Genomic DNA, 22,409 nt, shown 5'->3' on the forward strand with positions numbered 1-22,409 from the left:
AACATTTTCATCCTTTTACCATTTATTAAGCAGAGTGAATTAAGTAATGTGTCTGTGTTAAGCCACCACTCAGAACATTTCAGACTGTTGAATATACAATCACTCGGTAAATCAGTATATCTACAGCACATGTAGAGAGAGCAGAATCATACTGTAGCTTATTTATAGTTCAATTAGTGGATGTGAGCAAACATAACACTGGTAATGTGGCATGGCTGGACTCCAAAACCATCACATGGTTTAAGGAATATAAGAAACACTGAGGACCTTGGTTAACTTAACCATTAAGTGAAAAAAAGACTGATACCAAAATCCTTGGTGTGTCTTTCACACCACGTACAGCACAGAAGGAGATTTCATGCAAATTAGTCTGAAATGCAGAGTTTATAAATCACGATGTATTAAACCCTATTTTAAAGCAAACTCACAATCTCTACACTTTGTTGCATTGTGGGTTTAGTTCTTAAATAACCATTAGAAGTAAGAAGTGCCTTCATACTGCAACTAATAACAACATGACATCACTAATATTGAACTAGTAAATATAGCCTACAAAAATAACCAGATCAAAAACAGAAGCTTGGTAAAGTTCTGGTTTGTTAAAAGGCCTGCAGTACAGGCTTGCTCTGAAGCTAGGTGTGCCTTATAAATTGGCAACAAAGTCTTTGAACAACTGCAGACCTATTAAAATGGTGAGAAATCATTGCAGAATAAAAGAGCTGATAACAGTTTATATTTCACAGCGCTGCCTTTTGCTGATTTTTAAGGCCACCCAATTAATGTGAAGGCTCACAGAGCAATGATAACAAGGAAGTGCACAATTCTGGTGTTTGTATTTTAATCGCCTAATGACAGGAAGGCCAACGGGTCAGCTAAAAAAATAATCAGTGTACTCCTCTGAAACAAAACTGACTAGGCAAAATATAAAGATTAAAACTAACACATCCATAAATAAATAAATATATATCTATTAAAAAACAAAATATATACGGCATTTTCATTTGCACTCGGGGTGTCTCTCTCTTCAGGCATTCATTTGTTTTCAAAATGAGATACTAGCTCAATAAAAATATCCTCTTGGAAGAACATGCATTTAAAAAAGCAAGGCAGCTGAAAACACAAAAAAGGAAAGGGTGGCAAATATTAATATCATCTCCTCTGAAAGTGTACCATTTTGAATGTGTCACAGGACTGCTAATAACAGCAGCACTGTTAACATGTGCATGTACAAAGTAGCCTTTCATGCCTATTGTACAGTCTCCTTTAACAAGCCCACATATACATGTTACATTTTTTTGCATACTAGGTAAATTAAACTCAAATGTGTATTAGCTAATTTTTAAAAAGCTGAAAATTGGACTAAAATTTGTGTCTGATCTATTAGAATGATAGTTTTTCCAAAGGTTTGTCAAGTGCATCACATTCATGCATCCCTGCAACTGTAGAAAAACACCCACAGATTTCCAAGGAAATCCACATCTGCGAGGCACTCAACTGTGGCGAGCAGCAACGGCTGAGTGACAAACCTGAGAATGTTGTCAATTGAAGCAAACACACCCCAAAACATGCATTTTATGATGCTTCACTATCTTTAGCCTATAGTGAAAGCAAGTCAAAGTGTTTTTGTGATAAGTTTTTAACGTCTTTAACGTCTCACATCATAATAAAGGAGAAAGCTACGGTTCCAAACAGTCTAAGTCAATGACTGTCTTCTCTTTCAAATAAAAAACATATTAAAACACGATTATGGAGTGCACAAGTAACAACCAAAGTAAAAGTGTCAAAATGTTATATGGCATATTATTAGGTACAGTAGCCTCACGCAATCTGATGCATTAGTTTGGATTTGAAATGTCAACAGTACACCTGGTCCCTATTTCATACACGTGACAAATATTCCTAAAACAAACAACATCTAATGAAGGAAAAAAAATTGTTGAAACTTTAATTTTAATAATGGTAAAATTAACTGAAGCTTGCCAACACTTCTCTTTGGATCTTCACAAGTACTAACAGGAATTACTAGGATGTTTCTGAAAATGCAACCAAACTAGCCTGTCACCATACAGTAACTCAGATACGAGTCAAAACCCGGGACCTTGTGGATAATGACACTGCTATTTCAGGGTTGGAGCGTCCACAGACACACAAGAGGAGCATCGCACATCTTTTTTTTTATTTTGACAGTTTGCTGATGACTCGAATGAGAGCACCATTTTCATCCTTTAGTCTCTGGTTGTCTGACTTGAGCTCTGTTAAGACCTAGAAAAAGAGAGGGAGAAAACAATATTAGAAAACCAGGGAAATATACAGCTTTTGCTGTGTCATTTAAATGGTTACTTGACATCTTTGTGACTTAAACCAGGACTATCCACTGCAACTTTAATCACCACTAAAGTTATCTTTCACTGAAGTTTAAAGTCAGGCAATGAGGACATGCTCTACAGTACTTGATCATGCAGTGTGGTGTGACAGTGACAGTATGTCCTGAATGTGAAAAGTGACAGAGAATGAAGTCAGAGAGAAGGAAAGTGAGGGAGGGTCAATTCCCCAAATCTAGGTCATGTCTCTCATGAGAAGCAATGACTAAAAATAACCACCCTCTTTGTCAAAGTATTTCCCCTCTACTGGAGACAAACAACAACCTTCTGCGCTAGCTGGGACACGTTGAGTGAGCAGAGACATCTTACGTCAACATGTTCCTGCCCAATATGTTGAATATTAATCCATAAAGTGAGAGTGAAAGCCCCACTGTGCTGACAATCCTATGTTGTAAGTTAAAAATTAAATGATAGTTTGATAGTTTTGGAATACGCTAGATGAGATGACCAATAAATTATCAGCAGGCTGTTAATTTAGATAAGCGTTAATGAATAAAAGGCAAGCAATTTTCCTGTTAGCACCTTTAAAACTGTTCAATCTGTAGAAAAGATGAAATGAAAAAGTTGTGGTATTATTCATTAAACACCTGCTTAGACAGCATGAAAAATATTTCCAAGAATGAAGGAAAGCAGCGGTGTCCAACAACAGGCCTCAAGGGCGGGTGTTGGAGGTTTTAGATGTGTCCTTGATCCAACACAGCTGATTTAAATGGCTAAATTACCTCCTCAACATGTCTTGAAGTTCTCTAGAGGCCTGGTAATGAGCTAATCGTTTGATTCAGGTGTGTTGACCCAGGGTGAGATCTAAAATCTGCAGGACACCGGCACTCGAGGCCTGGAGTTGCCTACCCCTGCGCTATATCATATACAGTGAAATGTGTTTCACTCTCCTTGTGTCATGCACCAATAATTACACCCTCACAATCTGGCATTTTGTTTAAGCAGAAAAATTTCCCATTATTTACTCCTACATATAAGTGCTAGTGTTGACCCCTCCACCACCCCAGCCTCCACATGCAGACCCTTCTATGAATATTTAGTCACTAACCCCAAATTTGAAATAAAAAAATACAGTATTTGTAGCTAGTGATGAGCTTGCAGGCTAGATGCCAAACTGTACTACATTGGACAAGAAAATAAATCAGTATTTCCTTGTTATTCCACACTAATTTATAGCAAGTCTACTATGGCTTTGTTTTTTTCTTCTGTAAGTAAAACAAATAATTTGTCAAGCTCTGCAAATATTAGTCATTTAATCATTAAATCGAAACATTTTGCAATAACTTTAACAAATCTTTGCTAAAGTTAATTTTGTTGTCCCTAAAAATCTTTAAACCATTATCAGACTGCAGGGTGTGTTTCTTGGGGTTTGATTTGATTAGCTGGTGAGATATTTCCATTTGTTTCCAACAGAAAATATGGCATACAGACTTTAGAGTAGAATCGATCCTAACTCTCAGAAAACAAAAAAAGGCCATTGGGCTTATTTCCCCAAGATGCCTAATGATACCTTTAATTTCACATCCACTGCTCATTAGCAAAATCATACAAAATTATTGGTACGTTTGCACCCCTGTCTCATCCAGTGACAAAGCACGTGTTCATTTTCAAGGCTAATGATCTGACACGTTTCATTTCCTTTGGAAGATTCAATAGTGGCTATTACCTTGGAAAACAACTTTGCATTGATTACACAGCACATTGCGCAGGACTTGAATATGTTTAATTGTGAAAATAAAAGGTGCTCACAAGGTGCTTCTATTTTTCATGATGCAGAGTCCTAGGTGTTTATGCAAAATGGCAACCCCTATGTAAATAAATAAATGCAGCTTAAAACACAGTGTTCATTTCTAGCATGCCACACAAATCTACCTAAAATTAAACTTCAAATAAGGCTTTGTGACAACTGTTTTGGAGAAAAGGGGGCTTCAGGGTTGGTCTAGACCATAAAGGGGATTCGATTTTTTAAAAAAAAGTGCACAGGAGGATGCATTGCAGTGTGTGTGGGGGGGGGGGGGGGGGGAGGAAAGCGTGAGCATCAAGAGAGTGCAAGACCTGCCTGAGAGGAACACAGCAGAGGTTGAAGGGGCTGTAGAGGCACCAGAAGGAAAGAGAAGTAGAAATTATGTGGCTGAGGAAGGGGAGAAGAGGAAGGGGGAAAGGTCTCAGAGGATCAGAGGTCCTCTGTCTCCGGCATTGAGGCCGTCTCAGAGAGGCGGGCGAGGACGCGAAGCATGGCTCTATTTTCAGCCAGGAGACACTCGTTCACTCTCCGCAAGGTCTGGACCTGAGCCAGAGCAGGGAAAGCCTGCGTACAGGAGGAGAGAGATACAGAGAGGGGCAGACAGAGAGAGCATGCGGGGAGCAGGCCATGTCGCACAGAGAGATACTCATACAGAGACTGCAGCCATATCCGCTCATACAGGCATGCACCCACACAGCAGCATAGACAGGGGAAATCAAAGAAGCAGAGCTGAGGGATTTATCAGAAATACTTACATAAACAAATATTTACACAACAGAGATATTTTGAGAGAAAATACCATAAGCTGCAACAAAGCGAGGAAAGTTATGAAGCCAGTTCAACTTGGATTTGTGCTCATCAACGGTGGGCTTTATTGGGAAGAAGTGAGGTGTTGACTTATTATTATATTCATAGAACTGCAAAGAAGATGGAATAAAATTCATAGAAAGCTAAAAAAAAGAGAGAAAATAATGAACGCTGATATATTTTAGCCTTTGCACAAGAGCCTCTCCAGATAAAAGTCAAAGGAATGGAAATCATTCATTTCCTCCCTCTTCCTGGCCTGACTTTTTTGAGGTAAACCTCAATGTGGTTCGACATAGCTGTCTGTGGTTTGACACCATTGCTGAAGGTAAACCGCAGACCAGACACACACACATATACACGTTATTCAGGGCACTTGTGGCATTTCAGCCACCCAGACAGACAAGTTTGTGGAGGTGAATGTGGCAAAGCATGACATATAAACGAGGACACCCAGCTTCGCCTTGCGCACATTTATGAAAGCTGCCTGGTTTGGGGACTTTTCAGTTCATGCATTAAATATTCTCTTGGATTAAAACAGCGCAGTTTTTGGAAAGGTGCCCTTGGCTGTGGTGAAGAAAAGGACACAGTGAGCCGAGGATGCATAATGACCAGTATCCCTTATTACACTCTTTTAATATTGAGCTGTTTGATATTAAATCAGATCTGACTACACTCTCAGGTTCTAAGGGATCATTTCTACAGAGTTACTATTCATTAGGTTTAGAGGCTGTCAAGAATAATTGAGCTTTTCCATTTGGAATGTAAAACCCAGCAGAGTAATCTGACACTTTGAGTATTACCACATTCCCATTATTTTAAGAGGGAAGATGGACACACAGTGCTGTTGATGTGAAAAATCCATAACTAAGGCTAATTAAGTGCAGAACTACAGGGCGGGTAGCCCAAAAACCCAAAATACACCCCTATTTGCAAGAAAAGTAACTACAGCAAGCAAAGGCGAAGATGTGCTGTTATGTATCATTTATAGGAACGGAGAGTAACCTGCTCAGGAATTCTGACACTTGTGGTCATTGAGTGTCACAACTGCAGTTTATTGATTTTGTTTATTTTATTGCATTTTTTTAAATAACCGCATAAACATCTTTTATTTATTTATATACCTCTTAAAGGCTACTGTTATTTTCCCTTTCCAGTAGGTGGTGCAATTTGATACTTATGTGGCAGCAATGAAACAGCTCCCCCATGTGGAGAATCTGATACTTGCTAAAAGTGAAGGAGTGACTTTGTGAGAGAGTGCAAGGCGGTTCTCTGAGGTGATGTGCTCCCAAAGCTTTTACGCTCTAAGCTACTGTTGAGAGGATAAAAAGTCCAGATGTGTAAACATGCCCCAATCTCTGGCACAACAGAAACATGTGAGGTGATAGGTACGTATCAGTCACACCTCTGTATCATAGCAACCACTCACCGTCCCCCCTTCCCTGAGACAGCTTGCCCTCAGGGCTGGTACCCACAGCGAAACCGCAGTGGGGCATCCTGCTGAAGGAACCATGACAATACGGGGGTCAAACATCTGCTGCTTATATACCACGCCGCTGTTGTACGTTGGAATTCTGCATATGTTATGCAAACCGAATTCCCGAAAAGTTGGGTTTTATAAGAATAAAATGCAGAGATTTGCAAATCTCATAACCCACATTTTAGTGACAACAGAACACGGAAAGCATGTCAGTGTTTGAACTCAGACAACTTTAATGAAAAAAAAGCATCCCTTCTCCTTTTAATAATAGTCCATAAACATGAATTGAGGAGACCAGTGTTGGACTTCTGGGAGAGGAATGCTGTTCCATTCTTGTCTGATATATGGCTCTAACTGTTCAACAGTCCAGGGTATTTTTAGCTCCATGATGCACCAAATGTTTTCAGTGCAGGCAGCTCAGTTCAGCCCCTGGATGTTTTTACTACAAAGCCTTGTTGTTGTTGTTGTAACAGGGGAAGTAGGCCGTTTACCATTGTCTTGCTGAAATATGCAAGGGGCTCCCTGATTGTTGCTTTAAAACTTGTATGTACTATTCAGCAGTGATGATGCCTTTCCCTATGTGCAAACTGCCAATTCCATTTCCAGTCATGGCATGCTGTGTTCACAGACAGTAATTGAAGACATTTCTCTAAATTCTCTGAATCTTTTGATGATATTATGTACTTTAGATAGTGAGATATTCATAGTCTTTGTAATTTTAACGTCGAGAAACATTAACCTGAAATCACACATTTTGCAGACACAGGTTGGTAAACCAATGCCATCGTCTGAGAACGTCTGCCGCTCTAAAATGCTCGTTTTTACACAATCATGTTACTGACCTGTCGCCTAATTAGTTTGCAAATTGTTCCACCAGCTGTTTCATTTTAATATCACTTCATTTTCCAGCCTTTTGTTGGCTCCATTCAGATTGTCTTGAGATGTGTTCCTGCCATTAAATTCAAAACGAGCTAATATTTTTAATGAAATAGGAAATCTTTTCTTTGTTCAATTGTGAATAAAATACAGGCTCACAAGATTTGCAAATCATTGCAGAGTGTTTTTATTGACATTTTACTTGAACTAGTTTTGTGTAGTTTTTTCCACAGTTTATTTTATGCTGGTTGGTTCTCTCGACTAATAAATTATAATCTTATCGTGTAGTTTGTAATTGCTTCCACATAAATTGCAGACCATTTTTACTCAGGCCTGACATCTCTTTGTAGTTGTGCCCTGTGTTTCTTTGTGAGGCAGAATACACACAGAGCAACACAGGAATGTCTCACAAAAGCAGGTCTTTTGCTCTTGGATAGGGTTTGGTATTCAGCTGGAACTAGGTCACAATGTTCACCCCAACAGTGGGATAAGTGGAGCAGGGGAGCAGCAGCACAGGCTCCTCCTTAGCCTGGCAGGAAGTGGCCCAGCAGAACACTGTGGGTAATGAGCCTGAAGCACTAACCTTCTCTCTCCTTGACTCCAAACCCACCTGGCTAACCACAACTCTGCAGTGAGCGATATGTGTGTTCTGCTTTGTAAAAATACTTTAGGTGTGCTTGATTTAGAATGAGTGAAAGGGGCTTGGCTGGAGGTACCGGCAAGGACTATCAGTATTATAATGTTTTTTGGGGAGAAAACATCAATGAGACAAATTAAGCACAACTTGTGTCTGAGACAAAATAGATGCCATTTAAGTGAGTACACACTGTTTTGCATGGACTGACCTTTAATTCCTCCTCCATGTCTGACACTCTTTTCTCAAGGGTTTGTTTTTCCTGTAAATGAAGAAAAAAAAACTGAAGTAAGTTCTACTGGAAAAATGAGACTATAATTTGAAGTAGACAAGGAAACTGATTGGAAAGAATGCAAATATATGTAATATTATCAAGGAGGTTGTTAAGACACTTACCCTTTTTTCTGATTCAAGTGCTGAAGATCTTTCAGATATTGTGTCGTGTCTCTAAAACAGGGGTAAAGTTATTGGGAGAAATTTATTAGAAGAACTGGTTTAAATTTTAATCATGACTTCACTGAAGAAGTAAAAAGTCAAATCTTTCTTCAAGCACACAGGAAGTGAAGGGATGAATGTGAGTTTTCTGTAGAATGGGCCAAAGGTACCTGAGTGACTTTCTCCAGTTGGGAACGTATCTTGGCTAGCTCTTGTTTGCTCTCCTGCAACCTGGACTTGAGTTTTGCATTTTCATGCAAAGCTTCTGCATACATCTAAAATGTTAAGAAAAGGACAAATATAGGAATAGATTTGTTATAGAAATTCTTAGTATTTGAATTTTGATAACCAAAATATTAATGAAGATACAAAGCATAAAAGGAGTAACAACAGACAGTTTAAGTTGAACCACACAACTCAAACAATATGTAAGATCATCGGTTATATTTACATAAATGCAGTTTTTTTTTCACAATAGCAAAAGCTTTTTCAAAAAACCCCAAACCTAACACAACGTTACTTCTTTTGTTTCTGACTGTGACGGGACCAAACTGAGTGTGCATTTTTTGTTGATATCTGATTATGTTTAACCTAAAAGGATGATGGTGATGAACGCTTATCACAACTGTAAACTAACTGTAATGCCCTTCCTGATGCAACCCCAAAGGAATTTGTGCCTCCTCCCAGTAAATGTGTAAACCAGTAGACTATGGAGCCACTTTCGACTTGGGCATGGTCTCCGAATTTCAAGGAGGGGGAAGGGGGGTCTCTGTCTCTGTCGGTCTTAAAAATAATAATGTTCGCGTATGTTTATGGTTAGGGTTAGCATCACCTGTCAACATCTATTTAAGTAAATGTAGTAAAAGTACATATAGAACTGTTAGCTTCTTCAAAAACCTTACATCTTCAAGTCTCTCCATGTTTCCTGTTTTATTTTGAAAGCTCTGGTGTTTCCATGTTCAGTGTGTTTAGTTTTACTTTTCCCTGTGGCGTCATGATCATTTTTGTCAGCTGTGTCTCCTCAGGTGTTTCCACTTCCCTCATTACCCTCCTGTGTATTTAAGTCCTCTGTCTCCCTCTGTTCTTTGTTGGTTCATCTGTCTGTCTTCATGTCAGGTCACGTCAAGTCACAGAGTTTTTGCCTCCCTCTGTTCAAGTCCGTGTTCATGCTCCTGTTTGGTTTATTTCATAGTTACGTTGTCACATGTTCCTGTTTAGTTTCATGTTCTTGTCTCTCGTCATTGTTTTCACAGTTAGTTTAGTTTTGCCCCAGTTTAGGTTTCAGCTTACTTTCGCCTCGCCTTGTTTTTCAGTTTTTTGTATCAGCCGCATAAGGGCTCGCTTTTTGTTTGATCATCAGCTCATTTCTCCTGTGTCTGTTTTTGGGTCCGCTCCACAAATACAACATCAATCCCCGCCATGACAACATGAAGTCAACAGTATTGCCACTCTTACTGTATAGTGGCATTGCAGGTTCATAGTTCCATATACTGGTTTGATGCAATCTCAGTAAGACATACCTTCATTTCTGCAAATACTTGAAGAGGGAATATTACAATAGCAAAATACAATTACAGGTCAGAAGTTCCTTTCTGACACTCCCATCCCATGAAAGCCCAGTTACATTACTGGGACAAATAGATACAATGTGCATAAATATAAAGGCAAATTGTATCCAGGACTGCAGCTTTGAATCAGTAACATTAGAATGTGTTTTTGAAACCGAGGAAAGAGTTACTACCTTCTTATAGTCTTTGGCAGTGGAGTCTTGTTCCTGTTTATTCAGTGCAGCCAGCCTTGCCTCTCTGCGTGTGTATGAGCTGGTGCGGCCCAGTGACTTGTCTGTAGCACTCTCTCCAATGGAATCAAATCTAGAGGCAACAGAGCTCTTAGCCAGTCTGAAAGGCAGCTTTATTTACAGTGTTTTTTTCCTCTTACCTGTTACAGTTCTGTAATACAGAAGAAAAAAGCCCAAATCTTACCTTGACACTCTGTCATGCTGAAAAACAAGGAATAAGGCATGTTAGTTTGACTAGCAGCATGGAAACATCACACTGTGAAAATATTCTGTCACGGTTAGATCGAGTCCTGTTCATTTGATATCACCAAACAAAGGCTTGGCTGAGAAATATTTTCCATTTTGAGACAGCAGAGAACAAAAACAAAACTTCCAGTTGAATTATCACAACATGCGGCTCATGCTTTTATTACATCCCAGCTGGACTATTGTAACTCCTTATATGCTGGAGTTAGCCAGACCTGCCTGGCAAGGCTGCAGTTGGTCCAGAATGCTGCAGCTCGTCTTCTGACACGTACTAAAAGATGTGAACACATTTCCCCGGTGCTTGCCTCTCTTCATTGGCTTCCTGTCCACTTCAGAATTCATTTTAAAATTTTATTGTTGACTTGCAAAGCCCTGAATGGACAGGCTCCCGGGTATTTCTCTGACCTCTTGCAGACTTATACCCCCTTTAGATCTCTTAGATCAAGTGATCTTTTGCTTTTAGCCATACCAAGGTCGAGGCTGGTTCATAGAGGCGATTGGGCATTTGCAGTCGTAGCGCCTAAGCTGTGGAATAATTTACCCCTATACATCAGGTTATTTTATTAGGTATGTTGTATTCTTGTACAGCACTTTGGTCAACGCTCCTGTTGTAATTAAATGTGCTATATAAATAAATAAACTATAAACTATGTTCGGACGCCTTTGGTCCCAGATGGAAGAAGTGCATGTAGAAGTAGGACACAATTCTCCCCAACACTGCTCTGACAGGGTTCGCAGAGGTCAAACCTCCCCGGTGAGCCTGTTTAATCTTTTGAAATACGCTGCTGCAATGAGCATGCCTGCAGCACAAATATGACATAATGACATCAGAAGTCAAGTATTCCTTGCATGACAGGCTGCCATCTGACCTCAGACAACAGTCTGATATCAAACTGTCCTGGCAGGTCCCTGCTATGACTAGCCCAGTCTAAGTGGCTGCCAAGTTGCCTGTTGTGATCACATTCTGTGTTTGTTTCCACTTCACCAAGCAGCCTGGGCACTGTGCGACATGAGGAGTTGCGTATACATACTGTTCTTTGGCTGTATTTGGTTTCTGTTTTCAGAAATTACGTTACCTCAGAGATGTCCCTTTTAAGGGACCTATTTTTTTATGGCTATTGACTGCCTTCCTGCATTACTTCATAGTCATGTGAAAAAGAACGTTTACACTATGGGACACTATGCAGTTCTAAGTACGCCTCATGATTCAGTAGCTTGTAGAATCACCTTTAGCAGCTGTAACTTGAACTAACTGTTTTCTCTATGAGTTTATTAGTCTCTCACATTGTTGTGCAGGAGTTCTTGTCCAGTCTTCTTTGCACCGTTGCTTCAGATCACTGAAGCTGGACGGTACCTGTTTATGCAAAACACTTTTAAGGTCCCATTGCGTTGTGTCAATCAGTTTGAGGTCTGGATTGTGACGGTGCCATTGAAACGCCTTGATTCTGTGCTTCTGTTTCAGATTCGTTGGCATGTGTGGGATCATTGACCTGTTGTATGACCCAGTTTGGGCCAAGCTGTAGCCGTCAGACAGAAAGCCTCACATTTGGATGCTGCCTTGTTCTTTTTTTGAAAGAACGAGCTTTCTCCTAGAAACCCTTAAAACAAAACCCATACGTCTTCAGTTGTTTTCAAATAGTCGATACCAGCTATCATACTGACTGAGCCTTGCATTGCACTGGCCTGTCCAGGAATTTCACCCCATATTTAATCTCCATACTTAGTTTGTCAAATGACTGCAGAGAGCCCTAAACAAAACTGAACTAAACAAACACTTGCTGCCTTCAGCCGATAAATGTGAAATTTTTTTCACTGTTCATATCAGACTGGAAACAACAAGTAATATAGTGAGAGAGGCTGCCATGATGTGAGACCAGCTTGATCCGTGATCTCTGCTGCAGTCTCGTAAAACTTCCCTAAATTCATAGATTTGGAGTTGATCTCCAGCCAGGCAAAGAAATCTTTAAACACCTGTGTTTAGAAATGTTTGGCAATAAACATCAAGTGTGGTGGTCTAAGCTTTTTGAGACAAGAAGCAGATGTTAAAAGAATGATTTAGAAAAACAGTATATGTTAAAAGCAGTGGGTATTCCTGCATTCAGATTTCGTGAGTTAAGAGGAGATTTTACACAGCATCGTAGGAGCTGTTCCTCAGCAAGTGTTTACATAACTGAGCCACTGCTGCCTGTCCTTATGTGGTCATGTGCTTCAGCTGAGCTATCCAGGAAAAAACAGACCTCCCTGACCTCAGATGAAAAAGGGCTAAGGATGGAGTGAAGAAGAGCTCTCACTCACTCTGATCTCTTTGTGCAATAGCAAGGAGATTCCTCAATCAGATTGTGTAATCATTCATTAAGCAGCAGGTTGTAAGAATACATTTTCATGAAGCCTGCTTTTGGAGATATGAACCAAACTGTACGCAAACTTATTTCACACTAAAGGATTAGGAAATTGGGGAAATTAGGCTTTTTTTAAACTTAATACTTTAAACCTTGAGTGGGCCCTGTGGGGATTACACTGCCAGATTTTTGGGGAAAAATGAGCAAGTCCTTATACGACCAATAAACGCATAACATCCGCATTGAACTGAAGCCAGAAAATGAGCCATAGTTTGAATTCTACTTGTGATGGCAGCTGCACCAATCTGATTGCCTTGTTAGGAAAAATTGAGGGAGGAAGAAGTGCCACATGTAACTTAGCAAGGCAGAGCAGAAGAAGGAGGAGGAGATGAACAACAGTGTGTCAGACTGGTGAAAACAGCCTCAGAAACAGTGTTGGCTTTACCATGGGCACCCAGTAAACAGAACCGTTTCCAGTTTTATTAGCTTGCCTGGATCAACATCATCAGAAGTATACACACGCAAGCCACCTGCATGAGCTCACTGCTAGAGCGTATAAATGATAATGCTAACGTCAGCCAAGACAATCATAATTAGCAGACTCTTCACACTCATTCTCACTGCCTTCTCTTCCTTTCCACTTTCTGCCACAGCATCACTCCTTTAGAGCAGGCTAGTTGACTACAGTAGGAAAATCTGAGCTACACCAGTGCAAATGACACTACACACACATAAACTCATAAAAAAAATCTTCCGCATTCACTCACCTTTCCCTACTTCTCTACAGTGTTAACTCTTTACACAACATCTCAGAGCTCCAGGCAACCAAGAGTATCTTCCTTGTTTTCAAAATGACCAAATCAAATGAGGAAATGGGTTCTTTTTCTTGAGTAACAGTACTTGGAAACATTACTGCCTATTACGACATGTGTTACTATCGATGCATTAATTCATATGTATTACGATTACATTTAGTGAGTCCTACTCAAGTGGCCTATCTCTTCACACAATAGCATCACACGATAAAGCAAATGTGTGAAATTATTAATGGGGGGACTAATTTGAATCTTTGCTTTTCGTGGAACATCAGGTAATTTTTTTATCTTTCTGTGGACCTGCAGAGATTTTTACAGGAAAAGTGTTTTGGATCTAGTGCAATTACTTGTTTGCATATTCAAGCATGTTTTAATTTGAAATAAACCTAGTGGGCTATGATTTCTGAATGCGGGGGAATGGAGAGCACATATTTCCAGAAACATAATGAAGCAGAAGTAGCAGAAACTATCTGATCTGATTATCTCAGCTATCCTAAATTCTTCCTTCTGTACAGCACGTGGCTTAATGTGCTTACTTACATTTCACCACTGTGAACATCTGCCAAATGTTGAGTGTCTGCCAATAATGCAAATGTGTTCCTGTTGACTTTGACTTCCTGCTGCACACAGCTGTAACACATATTACATTGGTACAATTATTGCATCAACCTGACTCCACGGCTTTTTCTCTCCCAGGAACACACTGCCAATTCAGATTGGGCTGGCTTCATGGAAAATTAAAGCCAGAGTTTCCCCGGCAGAGAGAGAGTGACACTTGTTGAAATGCGAGCAAAAGAATCCAAACATCCACCAGAGGCATTCGCTGCTGGCAACAGTGCAATAATAATGAGTGTGTCTGTAGTGTTGCGTGACATTACTGTACGTGCTTCCAAACAGACAGGATCCCATTGTGTTTGGTTTTTCCCCCACTCTATTCTTTCTTTCCCTTTAAATGTGCCTGTCACACAGAGTTCAGCTCAGTCTGATGCACTGACATAAACAGTCAAACTACGCCTGTGAGAATAAGCCACTTAGGCAGAAAAAAAATAACAGGAAATTACAGAAGGAATGCTTCAATCCAAAAGTCTTTTCCAGAAAATGTGGTCAGACTCTCAGCACTTCAGAGCAAATACTTGCCTCGCTTTCACAAGCCAGCAAATAAGCTGTGATAAGTGTCTGAAGAGTTAGGCAAATACACATTAGTAAATGAACTATTAGCCTGTTGATCATATAATGATGTTTTTTGTTTAACTGTTAGTATCCCAACAGCAGATGTCCAAACATATATACTGCTATAATATATATCTATATATATCTATCATTCAAAGTAAAAAAATCTAATAAATTAACTGACAAATTCTTTACCTAGTTGTCCGAACTCTTAAAAAGCTGCTTAATGATGCGTCCAGTTGTCTTAGATGAATCAACAAATCAGCCTGGTCTAAGGATTAGTCATCAACATCTACAGAAAATACTATTCTTTCTTTGACTTTACAGAGGGGTCATACTATAAAGTCCCTTTACAGATAAATAAAGAGTAAGATAAACTAAGAGTTGTGATATTAAAGTTATTTAAAGCCACTGGAATAAATTACCAAAAATTGCTACAATATCACAAAAAAGTAACACATTCAGTTTTTCCTGCAAAGGTGCACCGCTCTAGAAATGAAGCTTACTCTGTAGTTTTTTTCTGTAGGGGACGGAGACGATGGTGGCGATTCTGTCAGTGACTTCCTGGTGCGAGTCAGGTCCTTGGTGCGTGGGTAGTAGGATGACATCTCCCTCCTCTACCCCGGACAGGCAGATCAGCTTCTACTGTAACATTCACCGAGGCCACCACCAGATAACAGCTGCACACACGCACAGATTCCCTCAAGCAACAGGGACACAGATGTCCATGACCGTGCTCCTGGGGAATCCTCAGCAACAACAGGTGTGTGTGTGTGTGTTTATATGTCTGTTTGGTGTTTCAGTGCAGCCACAAACATCCCAGAAGTGGACACAGTTGCTGCTAAATCTGGAAGGATTTCAAATGTGCAGTCACGCCTTCTTCAAATCTCAGGCAGTTAAACAACAGGCAGATAAAAATTTTAAAAAGAACCACAAAACAAAACAATCTCTGGAGATCTAAAGAAAAAGAGCAATTCAATGAAGAAAGCAAACGAATGAGTATCCCTTGTTCTGCTCTGTCAGCACTGAAGTCCGCTATGAAATGCACAAAAGTCCAAAACAAGACAAGAGAGAAAAAGTTTGTTCCCTTTGCTGCCTCTTCCTGAGTTCCCCAAAGTTATACACTCTCTGCCATCTCCCTCCCTCTCCTGCTCTCTCTCTTCTGCTCCTTTCACTATTTGGTCACCCTCTCGGTCCCTCTGCTTCCCCAACCCCCAGCCCCCTGCTTCTCCCGGCTCTCTTCAGCTTTGGCAGCTTTCTGTGGCAGCCTGCCAGAGGCTCTGCTATGGACAGACTCGGCACTGAGGGCTAAAAATTGTCCACCCATGTGAAGAGGGATAAGAGGAGGTGGAGCACAAAGCCAGAGTCAGGAGGGGGCTGAAGCAATTTGTGTCCTGGTAGGTCAACCTGGGTATCACCTGAGGAGCCATCAACAACTGTAAAGTGTCAAGTAACTCTGTGCGCCCTACAGTGTGATGGAGAGGGGACGTTGCCAGTATTAGTGCTACACAGTGTTAACACAGAGCACTTGTGACACAACTCCTCTTCCTGAAACAGAAATCTTGTTTCATTTTGCCCACAGCCGCATTGATTTTAGTTTTATTTTTATAAACCTGCCTATTGATAGACAGGTTTATAAAAAGTCAACATTTTATTAAAGAATAGTTGGACATTTTTGGGGAAATATAAATTTTGGCTTTCTTGTCAGAAGTTATTTGAAAAGACTAACTGAATTCTCAGACTTGTGTGAAGGTACAGCCAGCAGCTTGTTAACTTGGCATAGCAAAAACGCTCGAATAAGAGAAAAACTGTTCGACTGGCTCTGTTCAAAGATTCTAAACCTGCCTCCCAGCATCTCTCAAACTCTCTAATTAACATGTTACATCTTATTTTGTTAATCTCTTTTCTCTCTGGTTGTTAAACAAACAAAATTTATTTTTTAACTAATGAGGCTCAGCGGGGACAGAACCAAACAGTTTTCCCTGCTTTTCCCTGCTAAGCTAAGGTAATCCAGCGCTGGCTCTGACTTCATGTTGACCATACAGGTGGTATCAATCTTCTCACCTAATTCTTGGCAACAAAATGAACACGGGTATTTCTCAAAATGTCAAACTGTTCCTTTAAACAACCCAGCAGTAACCCCTTAATTTCATAGTCAGCTCAAGCTGGCTCATTGCTGTCTTCCTTTTATAGTGAGGTACGCAAGCGCCTCACGGTTCTCTATACTTCCCCATCCTTGCTCAGGGCAAATAGATAGAAGGCAAGATAGGACTGCGAGAAACTGAGCACAGACACAGGGGAGAATCAAAGAGAAGCGGAGAAGCTGATGTGTTGTGGCCTTTGGTTTAAGGCTGGAAAGTCACCCAGACTAGAAATCTAACAGGTCTTAATTTCCCAACCCAAGTACCATTGCCTGCATCTCTAACTTTTACAGTGCTTGAATTTTAAGGACAAATACCATGGATTGTAAGTTCTAACAAAACTGATATTGGAATTAGGTATTAGTTAGAGTAGTCAAGCAGTATGTTTACATTAAACATTCTAACTTGGAGACCTTCTGGAAATAAGACATTAAACTACACTGGCACTGGTTTTGGATAGTTGTGTTGAGAATCTAGCCCAGCTGGAGTTCCTTCTGTCTGATCCTCACCCTTAGCTTTAGGATATTCCATATGGGATGCTATGCTCATGCATTTTAGTAAAGCAGAAAATAAGTGGCTACCAAAGATCCCCTGAGTGATAGCAGAAATGTGGAAGTTAAGTTTGGACTACCACTCAGATCAAATTTCATAATGTATTCCAGGATAAAAAGAGGTATGTTTGAAGCGGCATTCTTGCTATCTCTGCTTGTCACCCTTAAGTACCAGAATCTCTATGTTGTCTCACTCTGCACCTGTCTTTTTGTCGGTTGTTGGAAAAAATCATAAAAAGAACTGCGGAAAATCTGTTCCGATAATCATGGAGTCACGCAGAGGTCGACTCTATTGATGGGCAGCCTGTCTAGCTTCTGGTAAAACCTCACTGCTCTGTATGATTATCACAGACAGATATAGTACCTGCTGAGATACTCTCGTATTACTGACAGATCTCTGTTTCAGATTCCAGCACAGGGTTACAGCCAAATCTCTGACCTGGAGTCAGCTCATATGGACACCACTTTCCATTCATACTGTATTACACCTAGGACATTCATAATCATCTATTATCAGGATACCGTCTTGTATAAGTCAAAGCCTTGTCATCTATGTGTCCCCTTTGCTTCCATTTCTCAGATGGCTAGATTATCTAAAGTGAAACTTAATAAGTGAATTGACAGATTTTACCCAGTAGGAGTAATTAGTGATTAAATTTGTCAGTGCTTTTGTCAGGGGTGTTTCACTGATAGCATGCAGGTGGAGGGAGAACAGTAATAGTTAAGAATTTAAAGGAGAAAGCAAAGCCAATCACTCTGAATCCAAGGGTAAGATTAAACAGAGACCATCTCAGTTTTGCCCAATATGGTATGGAATGCTGAGACACCTCAGCCATGTGATGTGAAGAATCAAAATGACTTAAAGAGAGTGGGGGGCTGGCTATCCAGACTATCTTTCTGTGAGATATTATCCAGCACTTCTAGTTACGGTACTCTGTGAACACATGCTCGACATTTGTGATTGCAGTAGTTCTTAAAATATTGCATCAGAGATCAGAGCGCAGCTGCCTTTGAAGCACACTCAGCTTTCAGGTCAGGGAGGAACAGAATATGAACATGAAACAACGGCGCCAACAGATATTGACTTGCACACAATATTTAAATTAGAGTGGTGATGCATTTAATACATTGTCATGAATGCCAAAAAAGAGAACCACTTTGATTTTGTGAAGCATGAGAACTGATTATCACATTTTTAAGTTTAAAATCATTCCCAAGAAATTTCAATGTATCACACAGGAAAGCTTTGTAAATACTGGCCTCCTCTGGAACAAGCTATGGATGAAAAATAGATTAGATTATCCTTTGACTCCATCTAGTGGTAGATGGTTAAAATGTTTTGTGAAACCACCATTCGCCTTTTGGTGTGTGTGTGTGCGTGTGTGTGTGTGTGTGTGTGTTATTACAATTAAAGTGGCTAGATGTTTTCCACCTACCTTTGCAATGTAGTCTGAGCCTTCAGTGTCAAAGCAGGGCCGTCTTTGTTGAGTCAGCTGTGCTGAATCTGCAATGTTCTGATTTTCATCTCTCCACCATCTCTCGCCAACTGGACATATAAAGGAAGTGTGTGTTTTTATTATTATACTAGATCAATACTAATAATGGAAAATAAAGACGTGCTGTATGATTAACAAACTGAAGGCTAATGTTCAGATTGAGGTCTTCGTGAGCCTGAGCTCTCAGAGCTCTCAGAGCTCAAAAACTTCTTAAACATTATCAACTCAAAACCAAAAAAAGTGATTTCATTCCTTTCATAGTGTTTTAAAACACAATTCATGTGCTCTGTGTCTGCATTTTGTAGCACAGCCACTCCCAAACCACCCCCCCCCCCACACACACACACACACACACACACACACACAAAACAGCCTTCCATGAAAGGTTTTCTACCAAACTGTACTACTGTACCATGTAAGTAAAGTTTATTTATATTGTGCTTTTTATAAACATATAAGTCACACAGCACTGCACAACAGTAAAAAAAAGAAAGAAACATAATTAATATCAATAGAGACATGTGTTAAAATAGAATCATAAATAGAAATCAAAAATAATAAAAATAGGGGCGATCGTGGCTCAAGAGTTGGGAGTTCGCCTTGTAATTGGAAGGTTGCCGGTTCGAGCCCCGGCTTGGACAGTCTCGGTCGTTGTGTCCTTAGGCAAGACACTTCACCCGTTGCCTACTGGTGGTGGTCAGAGGGCCCGGTGGCGCCAGTGTCCGGCAGCCTTGCCTCTGTCAGTGCGCTCCAGGGTGGCTGTGGCTACAATGTAGCTTGCCATCACCAGTGTGTGAATGGGTGGATGACTGGATATGTAAAGCGCTTTGGGGTCCTTAGGGACTAGTAAAGCGCTATATAAATACAGGCCATAACAACATAAATAACAAAAGAATGTCAACTGGAGGCCTGATTAAACAGATAGTAGTTACAGGGTAACTTTTATCACATACTTCACTACCTACAAAGTACATTTTTACTTATTTTTACTTAAAAACAAAAAACAACAGTTTTTGTTAAGATGTTTGAAATGACATTGAAAGAACAGTCCTGAATATCAAAACTGTCCAGAAATCATTAGGTGGACTAACAGTCTGGATCATAGTGACCTGCTAGCACATTTTTTGTTGTTGATGTTGTTGTATTATATTTTATGGAACCCAGAACAAAACATATGGATCATGAAGCACAACAGAACACGACAATCAAAAGAAATCCGGATGTTTTTCTTACCTCTGAAGGAGCTGTTGCAGTAAGGTCGGTGCGGAAGGTCAGGCAGGATTTCTAATCTGGTTTCAAAGTTACCCTCCTGCACATTTGGAGTAAAATAAAGAAGAATACAGAGATAAATCATAAATTTCACCTAAAGCTTCAAATCAGCCACATCTGAGGCAGAAAACGATTTCTGAATAATTCTGTCTTGTAACCTCATCCATTTGGCTCCAGTTTAGACTGACATCAGTTGTTTCTGTGTACTCTGTAACTCCAGGCTGAACTCTTCTATCATCTGTTAAGCTCATCCGCAGACAGGACCTGTCCTCCAGTCTGCTGCTATCCTCATTTTTTCCATCTTCCAGGCTGCTGATCTTCTGAGCCTCTTTCAGGTCAGTCGGAGTCATACCCTGCAGGATATTCACACAGTTTCACATATATGAACAGGTTGTTAAATCTTTCAAAATCTAAACATGTGTCAACCATTTCAGTACCTGTGTTAACCTGCGAGTTTGTCTCGCATGGCGAGATTTTGCTTTTCTCTGAGATTCTGCTTCTTCATCCCTGACAGGGGTCAGATACGACCTGGGTCAGGAAAAACACACAAATGCATAGGTGTAATTAGTCTGCACGAGGCCACAGTCATACATATGAAGAACCAATGTTTTAAATTGAAAAATGTAAAATCAAATCAAGTCAAATGGGACATTAAATTTAGTATCTAACTATCTAGGTATTATTAACAAAACAAAGCTACATATATGAGCAATAATAGACTATTTGCATTACAAACCTTAACAAATCCAAAATCTACTCACAAGCTTCCGAAATTCAGTAAAAATGTCTAGTATTAATTGTACACGGCATAATAAGATAAAATCAAAAACATTCCATTATTATGTGGCCTTTATGTGACCCAGTGTTACAACAGCAAGTATGTTAAGCTGCTAACACAGCTTTTCTGTGATAGCTGAACACACTTCTGTACTTTTTAATTGTCTGTCCTGGCATTCTACTCTACCCACTTTCACAGGAAATCAGTGAATCAACATGCTCTGAAAAGATGCAAGCCTGATATCTATGGCTGTCTTCGTAGACACAAATAAAAAGCTGAGCAAGCATCGGTGGGGAGGCTCATGTTTTACCCACTGAACTGCTAGCACTGCCTCTGCTATGCTTTTACTGGTATTGATCTTTCAGTTGTGGAGTCACCCTGAATGTTCACTGAGATTCAATGGGCTGCTTGGCACAGCAGCACAATGTAGTCTATGCAAAGTTCAGGACTTGGATACCATTAATGTGCATAATTCTACCGACTGATAAAGAAAATAATCAAGAACAAACTAATTTAGAACCCAGTATAGCAGCCATCTCTGCTATACTGGGTTCCAGAGGCGAATGCTGGAAAACCAGTATTATTACATGTTTTGCATTTCAGTTTTATCCACCCACTCTTAAAAGCGAAAAAACTGCAAATTATTCCTCTCAGGCAACATACTCAAACAATTTCTTTTTAATCAGCTAGAGAAGTTAGCAAGAATAACAGCCTTAAGACAGTAATTACTAATGTACATTTTTTAAAAAGCTAATCAAATAGATCAAAGGAAAATATGAATTTTCAGCCCCCTATGCAACAATCCCAAGGCTCACATCACATTAGTTCTTAGAGGCCTGCAGCACCTGCACAGAGTAGCATAGTTACTCTACATTAAGATAACAAACATCAGGCCTTGGAGCCTTGCCAAAATGGTCGCTTGACAGATTGATAAATCTAAAAATGAAAATGGCTAAATAAGACTCCATGAATAGACCAGCATGACTCAGCCCCCCCACTGAAACCTACCTGCTAACAAATGCTTGCATGGTCCCTGTGGAAGGTCAGAGACTGAAGAACTGAGACAATGCTGCAGGGATGAGAGGGAGAGGCTGGAGAAAAAAGGACTCTAACTGGCCAGGGTGAAGAGAGAGAGAGGAAGAGAAAAGGAGGGGGATGGGGGCACTTCCTGCCTGAATGATGCATACACAATCAATTTAGGCTCATATGTACCAAGGTCTGATGCAAGCAAGTCTATGCATACTTCAGCTGTGCATGTGAGCAGCAAACACATTTAGCGGTTTATTTGAAGAAATAAGGAGACTATTATCTTTCTTTATCTGGATTATTTGAATCTTTGAATTCTAAAAAGAAAACAGAATTGTGCATTAACCAATCTAGTTATTCATTCCTTAGTTTATTTATCCACTTACTTCAGGATTAAACCTTATCCCATCTACACATAGGAAACTT

The 22,409-nt window shown here is 40.0% G+C and overlaps 1 protein-coding gene across 3 annotated transcripts; it reads right to left on the reverse strand.

Annotated features, from left to right (window-relative positions):
• Positions 1-4: 4 nt before the first annotated feature.
• Positions 5-22,094, reverse strand: LOC145422891 (protein phosphatase 1 regulatory subunit 12B-like). Of its 3 annotated transcripts, none has more exons than XM_080294817.1 (12): positions 21,966-22,090; positions 20,617-20,707; positions 20,338-20,532; positions 20,144-20,219; positions 18,851-18,960; positions 10,337-10,353; positions 10,096-10,225; positions 8,525-8,629; positions 8,316-8,366; positions 8,131-8,181; positions 4,441-4,689; positions 5-2,262 (listed from the first exon to the last, which is right to left on the reverse strand). In XM_080294817.1, the coding sequence occupies exons 1-11, from the start codon at positions 21,983-21,985 to the stop codon at positions 4,555-4,557; spliced, it is 981 nt and encodes a 326-aa protein (XP_080150943.1). In that variant the 5' UTR covers positions 21,986-22,090; the 3' UTR covers positions 5-2,262; positions 4,441-4,554. The 3 variants fall into 3 exon arrangements, with proteins under 3 accessions (XP_080150943.1, XP_080150945.1, XP_080150944.1); XM_080294819.1 differs by lacking the exon at positions 4,441-4,689 and adding an exon at positions 6,359-6,429; XM_080294818.1 differs by lacking the exon at positions 4,441-4,689 and having other exon boundaries at positions 21,966-22,094.
• Between the last annotated feature and the right edge of the window lie 315 nt (positions 22,095-22,409).

This window comes from Astatotilapia calliptera, chromosome 20 (genome assembly GCF_964374335.1).
Source record: "Astatotilapia calliptera chromosome 20, fAstCal68.1, whole genome shotgun sequence".
Taxonomy (NCBI): Eukaryota; Metazoa; Chordata; class Actinopteri; order Cichliformes; family Cichlidae; genus Astatotilapia; species Astatotilapia calliptera.

What these genes read in the sequence shown, in the direction of transcription:
- LOC145422891 (XM_080294817.1), bottom strand. Translation starts at nt 21,985, where the DNA reads ATGCAAGCATTTGTTAGCAG. An exon ending in ACTGGAGCCAAATGGATGAG is followed by an intron (nt 20,220 to 20,337) that starts GTTACAAGACAG and finishes CCAAATGTGCAG; the next exon opens with GAGGGTAACTTTGAAACCAG. An exon ending in CTGCCAAAGACTATAAGAAG is followed by an intron (nt 8,630 to 10,095) that starts GTAGTAACTCTT and finishes TTAACATTTTAG; the next exon opens with ATGTATGCAGAAGCTTTGCA.